Raw genomic sequence first — 13000 nt, forward strand, 5'->3', positions numbered from 1 at the left:
TATCTCAAAGAACTTCAACGCACAAATTTCGACGCGGCTTTCAACAGCTTTAAATGTTTGACTTAATAGCATTTCAGCTTAATTAATAAAGCCAAGTTTCTAATTAATTAAGGGTCTCTTGAGCGCATAAGCGCAGCTTCACCTTTAAGCTTATGCAATGCCAGAAATTTTGCGCATTCATTGCGTGTGAGAGAAATGTATCTTGTATCTTTAAGATGTAATTGTTGTAGTTTCTTGTATTATTAGCTGTTTCTTTCGTTACGTTTACGTCGCTTTCCAGCTGTGTGCCAAATTGCTTAAGCTCTTGGAAACATGTGGAAATGCGAAAAGGTGGAAAATGTGGGCATATTGCATTATCAAAAAAAAAAAAAAAACAGACGAAAACAAAAAAAACCTTTTGAATTCGATGCGGGTCGCATACAATTTCGTAGCGGGAAACCGCTCCCAATCAGCAATCTACAATCGACAATTGAGAAATTGGCAATTGGTTCTAACCCAGTTGTGATCTATGCTCTAAATATTTTTTCAATTAATTTTCGAGTGCTGCGACAGCAGTTTCTTTATTATACTTTATGTTTACACTTCGCATAAACTTAATTAGCCTTTTTTTTACATATGCACTTGGCGCTTTCCGTCGTCGTCGTCGTTGTTGTTGTTGTTAACTAGCTTTTGATATGTATGTGGTTCAATGTCAAGCATTTTGTGGTCAACGTCTGTCATAGTTGTCGCTGGTGCGCGCTCTCAATGCCAGACAATTTCTAGAGTAACCAAACGAAAAAATAAAAATAAAGCGACTATAAAAAACATGATGAACAACCCAGACGAAACCGAAGCAAATGGCCAACAGTCAACAGCTGTTCGGAAGTTGTTGCTACCGTTACGGCTTATAAAAGATTGTAGATTTTTTGTTGTATATATATTTATATATATAGTAGAGTCGTTGCTCGGTCTGGCATTGGACAATGACTTGGTAGATTATTGCCTTGGGTGTCCAGGCGCAAACTTTAATTACACTCGGGCTCAAAAGAAACCAGAAGTGGAACGTGTCTTCTGACTACTGATTCCAGCACCTCTCTTCTTTATCTGCGTTCCAATTCGCAATTCTATTTTAAATTGTCGACATTTCTTCTGCCATCTTTTGCCAATCATTTCGACCAACTAACACCAATTGCCGTTCATTTATCTTAGCCACATGCAATTTGCCTGTCAAAAACAGAGCCACAATTTTGTAGCCATATCAAAACAATTCGTGGCGCGGCACACAAAACAAAAACAAAGCCAACAACAAAAAACGACCAACTTGTGCCACACATTTGAGCCGCCCATTTCGGTCGCCATTTGTTAGCCAGATTTGTTGAGATTTTCCACGCCCACCAGACAGCTTTCAGCTACGCTTGCAGGTAGCTGCCACAGTTTAGGTACAGTTTATTTATGAATTTTGCGAACAAATCAAGGCAGAATTCACCTGCAAATACCCTGTAAAATAAATTGATGGAATAAATGGTTAAAGATCTTGGCAATAATAAATATTTGTTTATATCCTTACTATAAATAGGAACACAATTGTGATTTATGTTTTACTGTTCTCAATCATTTATTAGAGATTCAATATGCTAGGCACTAAGATTTTATAAGGAACAGTGCGAAGTTGAGTATTCCCAAATAATGCATCCATAAATTTCTTAGTAATGATAATTTTGTCATTTGCAAATATGAGCACATTTAAAACAGCAATTGAAATGCAACTGCTGCACTATAGAAAGTTTTACCACTTTTTCATGTTAAAAATACAACATGCTGGTAGAATAAATTTTAAACGTTTTAAAGAACATCTACTCAGGTGAAAAGTTATTATAAAGCTTCATATAACTATTAATGTTTATTATTATGCATAAATATATTTAAGAAAGAGTGCAAGCTAACAAGACCTTCAACTCTATACATAGACTTCCTGCTGTTAATTATACGAGCATATACTTAAAACATTCTTGACTATTTTACTGAAAAGGAAACATATTAAAACTTATAGCAAAAATACATTAAATGAACATTTAGTCTTGGTAAAAATCAACTAGAATCGTATTATAATTATTAATTTGAATAGGACATTCAACCAAACATGAAACTATACTATAAATACATTCTGCTCATATTCTAAAACAATGTTTGCATACTAAATTAACACTTAACATTAGCAATAATAACTAAATACCATATTCTAATTAATCTTAAGATTTAGGATTTTAATCCGAAGGCAAAACTTCATTCTATATTTAGATCTCTTCATCTACCACTAAAAGATTCTTCCCATTTTTGCCTTCAAAGTTCCCTTGAAAGTCTTTGGCATTTACAGGGTACATTTGCTTCTTTTAGAGTCCAATGGCTGCATAATTCTTCGATGTTGTTGCTGTTGTTTCTCAAGCTGATTTGTGGCCCGTGTTAAGCACGTCATTTGCTTTGGCAGCTGTCATTGGCTTTGATTAGTTTGTTGAACGAATGCGGCACAAACAGAAAAAACCTTCGATTTCACTTCAAACTGAACCAGCTGAAGGAAGGCGTTGTAGTTGTCTGTAGTTGATATCGCATAGTCAAGTACTCTCTGCTCTGTACATTGAACTGCGTTTCACACGCAGCTTTTGGCTGCTTTTTTTTTTGCTTTGAGCTGTGTCCATAGCCAAATCTGTTGACGGCTTTTGATGTTTTGAGCTGGCTTTATGGCTTCATTACACGCCATGGAAAAGTCTGTCACCGGCTGCCCGAAAAATACAAATATAAAAATATATATACGTATATATCTTTCAACACATTTTGCTGGATTTTCCGCCTTGTCTCTTGTAGCTGTTATGAAAATCTATTTTAATGGTTTTTGCGGCTGGGAAAATGAGCAGGCATTGTATTTGCTTTTACGAAAAAAAGGCAATAAATAATCTTTTTAGAGCTCAACGAATTATGCAATTGAACCTTTGACAGGCACTAAAACAAAACTCATTTAAATACTAATAACTAAACTATGTGCATAACACAAGAAATAAACACTTTGCTGACTGACTGACACACTTAGTCATTGGCAATCAGTTTAACAATGGAAATTTAAAGTAATGGAATTTTTTGTAACTGCAATTTAAAATATGTAATGACGAGTGCAATTTTTTACATATTCTTATCGCTTAATTCAAAATCATTTAAAGACTTCAACAGCTGCTGCACTTAAAGAAAACAACTTCCACAATTTAAAAACTATTTTGTAAGTAGTAAAAAAACTCGAATTCCAAACTAGAAATCGTATCAAGCCTATATTAAAATCATAGCTGAAAATACTGGAAACACAAAGCTGTTAAAAATATCTTACATTATTTTTAACAATAATAAATTTCTTTACCACCTGCTTCAATCAAATCAGCAATTTAACAAAAGACATTTAGAAGACAGCTTATAATATGTTCTTGTGACTTAATTTAAAATCATTCAAATATTCAGCAGCTTTTGCGCTCAAAGTACAAAATTTGTATAATTTAAAAACTATTTATTGAGTAGTAGAGAAAATTCAAATTCCAACACAATATTTGATTACAAATCGTGTCAAGGCTACGCTTAAAATAGCAACCGGAAACACAAAGCTATTAAAAATATATAAAATTACAAACAAACATTCGATTAATAATAAATTTCTCCGCATGTTTCTTCTCTTTGCAGTGCCCCAGAAATTGTAAACAAGTGAATATAATAAATATAATGTGTCAATATTCGTAATTTGTCGGAATATTCGTGTAACGAAAGGTGTGCTCTAAGCTTTGGCTGATTGCTGTTGTTGTTGTCTGGCGGTTATATCATTCCGTCGACGGAGAGACGCGACAACAATACGCAATACATTTGCAATAACTAAGCAACAGAAATTACACAACAACAACAACAATAATAAAGACGACAACAACATCAAAAACATGAAACTGTCCATCGATAAAAGACCCAAAGGCGTGGCCTGCACCGCGCTCTTGCTGCCCTCGATTGTGTGTCTCTGCCTCGGCCTGTGTCTGTTGCAGCTGCAGCAACTGGGAGTCGAGGCACACGTGGCCCTCACGTATCCACCTGCACGAGCTTATGACTTGGATTTCTTGGATAATGCGCGCACAAAGGCGCCATGTGGTATGCCCAAAGGTAAGTTCCGAGTTTCCGAGTTTGGGGAAAGGCATCGCATCGCATCGAAAAGTAGGTCTGAGAAAATACTTTACTCCTGTGGTGGCCGGACAGGCAAAGATTTGACCTGCATTCAAGACAAGACACCAACCAACCAAGTAACCAACCAAGTAACCAGTCAGCCTCCAGCTTCCATTTCTAGCCTTCAGCCCAAGCATTTATTTGCCTACAATTTGCTGATGTTTTTTATATTTCTCTCTCTTTAAAAGTGTTGTTTTTTTTTTTTGTTTTTTTTGGCCAACAAAATATTTGGTTTTGCGGCTCGTGGGAATTATGGCCGGTTTTTTTTGAATGGTTTTTTGTTGCTTTTTTGGCCAGCACTTGCAGCTGGCGCCTGACTGTGCCACTTTGCCACCGGCAACTGTGACTGCAACTTCGACTGTGGCAACGAATGTGACTGTGAATGTGACTTTGACTAAGTCTATGTCCAGAAACACTCACATGATCGTAAAATGCTAGTGGCATGCTTAACCCTAATTCACAGTGAATCCTGCCACTTAAGTAAAGCCTAACTACGCTTGAACAGCCTTAAGCTTAATCCCTATCATAAAAGAATTTGATTTTTTATTTTTATGGTAAAAGGGGTAAAATTTCTGAGAGTGTATGTATATGAAAGTGCACTTTATTGTAGCCATACACATTAAATCAATTAAATTCAAGTTAAAGTTTATAGTTTTATCATCTAAAGCTAAACTACTTTACTGAGCTTATCATTTGACATAACAAGCTATTTCACTCTCGAACAAATTTGCTATTAAAACTTGAGTGTTAAAACCAAAATTCAAAATGAGTCCATATCAATATCAAATCATCAGCAGTGGTCTGCCTTTAAAGATAAGGAATTATTCTTATATAATAAAGTATATTTTTGTTCTATGTAGAAATATATCAATTAAATTCTAGTTAAAGTGTATAGTTTTATCATCTAAGGCTAAATTACTTTGCGCAACTTATCATTTGACATTAAAATCTAATTCATTCTCGATAAAAATTTGCTATTAGCAGATCTATGCCTTTTATAACAAAAAAAAGCCATAAATAAAGAATTATCAACAGCTACCTTTTATATTACCATAATATATATAATATACAATTGTTAAGGAAGTGTGGAATTATATTAAAATACACTTTAGCGATTATTAAAGTTAATCGCAACTATTCTAAATTTATCATTTAAAAAAAGTTCGCTTTTAGAACTTGTATTTTAGAACCATTATTCAAATTTCAGTAAAAGCACAATTCACTTAAAAACTTTATAAAGATGCTCTACATTAAATTTACCAGTTTTTAATTCCCCTGCGGCACATCCAAAATAGACAGGTTTTGCTCGACTTGTTTATTAATTATAATTTTAAATTGTTCTATAATTACTGCTTAAATGCTAGGTATTAAGTTCATAACTACTTTTTAAAGTTTCCCTCATTTTTATCTATACCCTGCGCTAATTAAATATACACAGAAGAGTAACTTCGTTAAATGATGATGAAGAACATACAAAAAAGTGACGATTACATATGATGAGAATAAAGAGAGTATAAATTTGATATGTGAGTAATAAAGGAAGGGTATTTCGTAGTTGTGCAATTGCGTCTAAAGTACTCTCACTTGTTTCAGCATTTTTTTGCTCTATCGTCATTTGCTGAAACCTGTAGAACTTTAGAATAAAACTGGCCAAAACGTAAAAAAAAAACATTTATCTTACGAAGCACGTATTTATACTTTAAACACATTCATTCAGCTCACTTTTAGTACAGTTCAGTTCATGAGGTTAGTCATCAAATAATCGGCATGCGAGTTGTTTATGTTTCGGGGCACGCTCCAGCATTCGGTATTTCGTATGATTTAGTTTAGGTTTCTTGCTAGTTTTTTGAGCAAACAAAATGTTGGCATAATCCCATTGGTAATTGTTTTGTTTGGGCAAGTATTTTAGCCACATTTAAATTGGCCATGCACGTTCGATTCACACAGAGCCCCATTTGTGAAATACATGTGCATACAGCGAGCATTCATGAGTGGTATTCAAGCATGATTATGATTAACATATACATACATACATACTATGAAGTATTCATATGTGCATTCGCGCTTGCATAACGATTTCAGTTTCAAACTCTGTATTTGAGTTGGAGTTGGAGATTGAGTTTTGTATTGTTGCGTCTTACTTAACTATGATTATTATTGTTGTAAGTGTATGTAGTGTTATAGTAATATTTGTATTGTTGTTGTTGCCGCAAAGTGTTACCAATTAATTTGCATATGTCGGAGAGGCAGCAAAACAGCCGCGATGCCATTCACTTGTGCGCATATTTTTTTTAAATTGGGTCATCATTTGTTTATTTAGATGGATACCCTGGAATAGTAACTGAAGCAAGGCCTTAACAAATGCTTTAACTTTTACTTAATTCAAGATATGTGTAGTATATTCATAATACGCTTTTTGAGTTCACTTTCTATGTTTATTTGGTGAACAAACTTACATGATATATAATAAATATATTACTATCTTGTACGCAAAGACTGTTTATCACCTTGCAGGGTATCTGGCAGCTGTGCTCCGCATTATGTCTGCTTATTATTAACAGTTTATCTTACAGCTTCGAATACTTTCAAAAATGTTGCCCACTTGTTGCTGAAGTTTTCTGACATTTGATGTGCGGCTTCATCTCACCTCATCTCGAACATGTGTGCACACAAACATAAATACATATATATGTATGTATATTTAGTAGATATCAGATATGTGTGTACATAAGTAATATTATAATTAAGCTAGCAGCTGGGCACATTCGGTTGCCTTCGGCTGAAAACACACACAACACGTGTGTGGCATCAAAATGCCAAATCAATTCAATAGCGCATAAATAATTACAAATTTTGTATATACGTATATTCGATTTTAAATATATAATACTCGCTCAACGGCATTTTTTTGCAATCTTTTATAATTTTTTTTTGTTGCGGTTTTTTTCACTTTTCTTAATTATACACAAGTGCTCATTGCGTATACGCAACGTGCGCCGCCTTGAGCATACTTTAAGGCCTGTGCCCCGTGCCGCATGCGCTCAATTTCTTGACTAGCCCGGCCAGGTTGGCTAGTCTGGCTTGGCTGGTCTGTCCCCCCTCTTCCTGGCTCCCTGTTTCCCTGTCTGCCTACCGGTTGCACGTTTAACCCATTTCGGGGCATGACAACTTTTGCCTTCGTTTGCTTTGGCAGCGACTTTGGCTTTTATATTTTTTTTTTTACTTTTCTTTGCACTGCAAATCTCGTACATTGGCCAGCAGGTTCATTCCTCATGATGAAGACGACGCGGCAATAATGATCGTAATAATAATGATGATGTATGTTGCCAAGGCAGCGAGCGCTGCAAGTGAAAAACTTTCACTTATGGCCATTACTTAGTTTATGGCCATTGCGCCACACACACAACACACAGCACACAACTTGCAACTGGCCAAGAGATGCCATGCGTTGCAATCTGATGCTGCAATGTGGCAAGCTTAACAACTGTATCAGGCAACTCCCAGTGACCGCATTTTCCAGTTTCCAGTACTCTCCGTATTGTAGTTGCCCTTTCTAAGTGAAGCGACTCCAACTGGCAACTGGCAACTGGCAACTGGGCCACAATGTGGCAGCCTCGTTGACCCCACGTTGCAACTTGTTTGCATTTGTAACTCAATTTGTTAACACTCGCTGCTATTGCTGTTGTTGTCGCTGCTTCAGTTAAGGGCCACAACGTTATTTTGTTTTGATTTGTCTCTGTTTTTTCTCATCTCGTCGCGTCGCGTCTCTCGACAACTGACAACTTGACGTTGTTGTAATTGTCTCGAAATGGAGGTCAAGTTGTGGTCTACAGCCGCATTGAGTCACACTTTACAATGCGGTTGCAGTCTAGCTTTAGGTTCAGGTTTAATTTCTGCTCTATGTTCGAAGCAACGGACAAATGATTGCACACACTAAAAAAAATAGTGGAATGAACTCGTTCCGTTGATGGTTTCTTAAGTAGATTCTAATTATCATTTATGGACTTGGCCATAAAGCCGTAAACTTCCGCGTGCTTCAGATAGAAACTGCTGCACCTTAATGAGTTCTAGACTAAAGACTTGCAACTTAAATGTACTTAAAAAAAATCATCAAATAATTTTATGATAAATTATCTTAAATGTTGTAAACTTTAATCATTAAGCAAAAGCAATTTTAGTAAGTTTTTATGCATCAGACATAGCTATAAAATAGCTATCTTTATGAAGCTTTTAATTACACATAGAGAGCTTCCATGTGCTTTAGATATAAATTAACGAAATTGGATGGTCAAATTAGCTTTTCATCAACTTTAGAGCTTCAATGCGCTTTAGCTATAAATTTTCGCGTTTTAATGAGCTTTAGCTATAAATTTGCGTGCTTTGATGCCATTTCGATATAAATTAGCTACAAGCTACTGCTGATAGCAATGTGATTAACTATACTCTACACTAGGCAAAATATTTTATCAGCTGCGTAACTTTGACATAAACATGCATCAGAAATGTGTATATTCAGATGACAGCTCTACTTATACAACAACTGTTAAATTTATCATCCTAAAAATTTGTTGAATATTTCTCAAGACCCATTTATCAACAACTGAAGCGAATTGTTTTGCCATTGTTGTTGTCGATGTCGATGTCGATGCTAAGGCTGTTTTTGTTGATCAAGTTTATTATTGTTGCTGCTGCTGTGAGTTGTATTTGTAAAACGAGCGCCATATGAATACACTCATATTTCAATTTCAATGGCCATTCATTTGTTGCTGAAATGTCGCAGTGGGATTATCATACGAATCTCGACAGCATTCACTTGCACTAGACCCATAAAAAAAATGCCACAGAATATCAATGAGAGCGCGTACTACAAAACGACACTTCAAATGGCATAAGTGTGATGTATACGGATTGCACTGCCAGAAAAGTATTGTGTAAAAGGAAATAATAAGAGAAGCGAAAAAGTTAACAAGAATTCGAGTTATCAAATGGAATATAATCATATATACAAATAATATAAACTAACGAAAGTTATGATTAAGCATCAAGATTTTTCTTATAAATAATCCCTTCCATAATACAAAGTAAGAGTATGTAAAATAAGTTTATCTCAAAGCTTTTAAATACAAATAGGAAAAGTGTGCATATATGTATTGTTATGCTATATACGAAATATTTACTATATAAATAGTATTATGTTTAATTGGAAATATATACTCAACACTTTTTCTTAGATTTGTAACACTAAAATCGTAAATTTTTTATTTTATATGTTTTACAATTTTTTTTAAACATTTAACTTATTTCATTTCAACTTATATCATCTTTTAAAGTAGAATATACATACATCTAATTTATCACAATTTCTCTCAGTGTATGTGCCACCGTGCGATACATATCGAGTGGCATGCCATAAATACCAACCACACAGGCGCTGCTGTTGTTGCTGCTGTTGTTGCTGCTGTTGTTGCTGCTGTTGTTGCTGCTGTTGTTGCTGCTGTTGCTGAAGCTGACGCTGGAGAGCCGTCTAACTGGCTAAGACAACGTCACGAGCAATTAACTAAAGCGAAAACTCCTTGACCACAAGCAGGCCATGCCAGTTACCAGATACCTGTTGCAGTTGCCAGTTGCAGTTGCCAATTGCTGTGGCAGTTGCAGTTGCAAATGCAAATGTTCAAAACTTGCTACGTAATTTGCGGCCAATGAAACGATGGCAACATTATGGCCCCATAGTTTTAGGGTTGCCAAAGTAAAATGAATTTTACAGCATGTTACACTCGCAATGCTCGTTGCCAATCGCCGCCACTGTCCAACAGTCACTGCTAAAATTTATTGCACACTGCGATGCTTCGTTAGCTGCCGACACTCAAGTTTATTTGTCAACCTTTTCACGTTGCCCCAATGTGAGTGTGTGTGTTGCGGAAGTCTTTGCAACGACACGCCATATTTGGCCTTACCCCACCCCCTCTCTTGGTAATTCCCTAGCTTCGCCATCGTTCCTCACCCCTGACCATTCACTCGCCTGGTGCTGCAAACACTGCAATTAGAATGCATGCAAGCACCACATTCTTCCACACATTCTACATTCTACTACAATACAGTGTTCAGCATTCAGTATCAGGCAGCAAATTGGCCCCAAGGTTCGTTGGTTTTGGCATACCATTAAGAAAATGATGCAAAGACCCCAAGTTCTTATAGAGTGAGTGGCCTCCCCACATATTCCATTCGCCCATTCCAACCATCGACTTTGCAGCGGACAGATCTTGCAAAAGTTGGCTCAGAATATGGGTAAAAGCAAACATTGAAAATAAATCTGTTAAGTTTGTTAACCTGGCTAAGCACCTTGGTTACGTCAACATACATTACGCAATTGATATATTGCGTTTATGGTTCTGTTAATAAATAACAAAAGTGTTGCCTAAAGAGCTTCTACTTGGCTGCAAAATATGAATGATTAAGTTTATCTTCAAATATTTTAAAATCTATATATATTATTTAGTTTATGACAGCATTCAGAACAGAATAACAAATCAAATAATTGCTTTTTATGAAAAACATATATTCATTAGATTCACACATTAATTCCAAAATCTATTAACTACTCTTTTAAATAATCGTTCAGCATAATGTCATTAAAAGCGTAATGCGGCAAATGGAATGCGGCTATAAGATCTCGCTTATTTGGTGATTGTTTAAAATGATAATTAATTATGGCAAATGAATGCTAATTGTTTATTTATTTAGTTATCACAATTTCCGCTTATTATTATTATTATTACTATTATTATTATGATGCCCGCAGTTCGAGGCAAATAGTCAACCCAATGATTACTTTTAATTTCTCTGCAGGTTTTCAGTAGCCCATCATCATTAGCAAGCATTTTGCGCTGAAATCAATCAATAGTTCATTAAAATGCTTTTCTTTAGCAAAAATTAATTGCATTTTAAATAACATAAATAAATTAGTCACTCGTTTTTTTCCCATCTCGTGTTTATGTTAATAAAAACTGAATAAGCTTTCATGCGAAAACTATGAAAATGAATCGAACTCGCGTTAAGTTTGGTGCTGAGAATCATTATCATTAACATTATCAATTTCATTTTGATGTCTGGACAAACGACGCATCAGGTTCGACTTTCGAAATGTGCGGCGAGTTCAAGCGCAACACTCAAACTCGAATCCGAGTCTGAATAACGAATAACGAATACAAATACGAATACGAACTCGATATTCATGCAACGCAGCCTCAAAAATCAAAGGTGAACAACTTTCGCGCTCGTGAGAAATATGACAAGAGTAAAATCGAAGCAAAATATGAAAAATAGCCGTAGAGAGGGACAGCAAAGGCGAGAGCGAGAGAGAGAGAGAGAGCGAGAAAGAGAGGCTGCATGTGAAATGAGAAATCACTACACCTGCCAATTTAGTCTCAGTCTGTGGCCCATTCCCCGTTCAGTTCCCATTTAACAACTGGTTCCGCCCAACCAAATTGCCTTGCTCCTGTTGTTGTTATTTATTAATGGCCACAATTGATTTATCGTTCGGCTATCAGCATATTTTTTTGTAATTTGGCGCTGTTTTTTTTACCTTTTTTTTGCCATAACTTAACCCATTTTTCTGGCGCTTTGGAATTATTTTTTCTTTTATATTATTTTTTTTTTTTTGGCTTGAAGTTGTCAAAACAACTTTGGCCAGATGTATGTGAAAAATGTATGTGCCACTTAAGTACAGGTGCAGAAAACTTCCATATACACTTGAATGATTCAATGATTCTGTTCGCATATCCACTTCAATTACGCCATTGAAATCAAAAGTCGCAAAAGTCGATTGGTGACCTACAAAAGCGGCAGCAACGTCTATAGATAGTGATCAGCATACCCTGTAAAAAAGCGAGCTTAAAGAGGGGTCGCATTAGTTGAGAATGCGAAAGATACTTTTAGAAGTATATTTAATATATTTTATTTATATATTATGTAGGTTTGAATATCTACATATCTATATCTACAAGTAAATGTTTTATCATCCTTAATTATCATATCCTTATATCATATCAAATTTAAAGCTTTAAGAAGAGTCGCATAAGTTGAGAATGCGAAAAATACTTTATGATCTTTATATGTTATTTGGATCTATTTAACTTTGTATTTATATTTTTTATTTATATTTATATTGTATCTTTCTTTACAAACATCAATCACATTAAGTGGTATCTATTAGTCTTACCTTTCAATTGTTCTATTGATTCTTTAGTGTTATTTTCTGCTCGTAATCAGCGACATCATCGACAACATCGCGACAAAAAACACTTCTGTCTATTGCTGTCTGACCATATTGGGAAAATTGTGCAAAAAGACTGCACAAGACTGAGGCAACTGAATGCATTCAAGTGGTCATTCAATGAGTGTACTCATAATATTTGGCCAGTCGCCAAGCCAAGCATTGAGGATGGCTAACAGTCTATTCAATCTGTTGTGCCACCAAAACAGCAGTCATCATAATTTTCCAACTTCCTTATTTGTCGACGCTAGACAGAGGGGCTAAAGAGTGGCCAAGTGGGGAAGTGGGGGAAGGTGTAGCTTAAAAGTGAGACTATTGCGCTCCTGCTTTCGCTTTCAGCATCTTGGAGTCTGGACATCGCTATAACCATTTAATGGCTTCAATTAGCGGCTCGATCCGTGTGTATTGGCTGACAACGATGTGCGATCTACGCTTTTGCTTGGGCATTGATTGGCCAGCTTCCCCTTCCCCACAGTTTGTTCCCCTCTCCTGAGCTGAGGTAAACTGCAATTT

At 35.7% G+C, this 13000-nt stretch overlaps 2 protein-coding genes across 8 annotated transcripts in view; one reads left to right on the forward strand and one right to left on the reverse strand.

Moving 5' to 3' along the window:
• Positions 1-13000, reverse strand: part of LOC117571890 (transmembrane protein 170A) — a 153947-nt gene that overhangs the window by 107542 nt on the left and 33405 nt on the right. The window lies entirely within an intron of this gene.
• The window catches only part of LOC117571005 (uncharacterized), a 28490-nt gene that overhangs the window by 7194 nt on the left and 8296 nt on the right, over positions 1-13000 (forward strand). For all 7 annotated transcript variants that reach the window (XM_034252955.2, XM_052005624.1, XM_034252958.2 and 4 more), the window contains exon 2: positions 3694-4155. In XM_034252955.2, the coding sequence (XP_034108846.1) occupies positions 3942-4155 (214 nt within the window). In that variant the 5' untranslated portion in view covers positions 3694-3941. The remainder of the gene's footprint in view (positions 1-3693; positions 4156-13000) is intronic.

This window comes from Drosophila albomicans, chromosome 3 (assembly GCF_009650485.2).
Source record: "Drosophila albomicans strain 15112-1751.03 chromosome 3, ASM965048v2, whole genome shotgun sequence".
Lineage (NCBI taxonomy): Eukaryota > Metazoa > Arthropoda > Insecta > Diptera > Drosophilidae > Drosophila > Drosophila albomicans.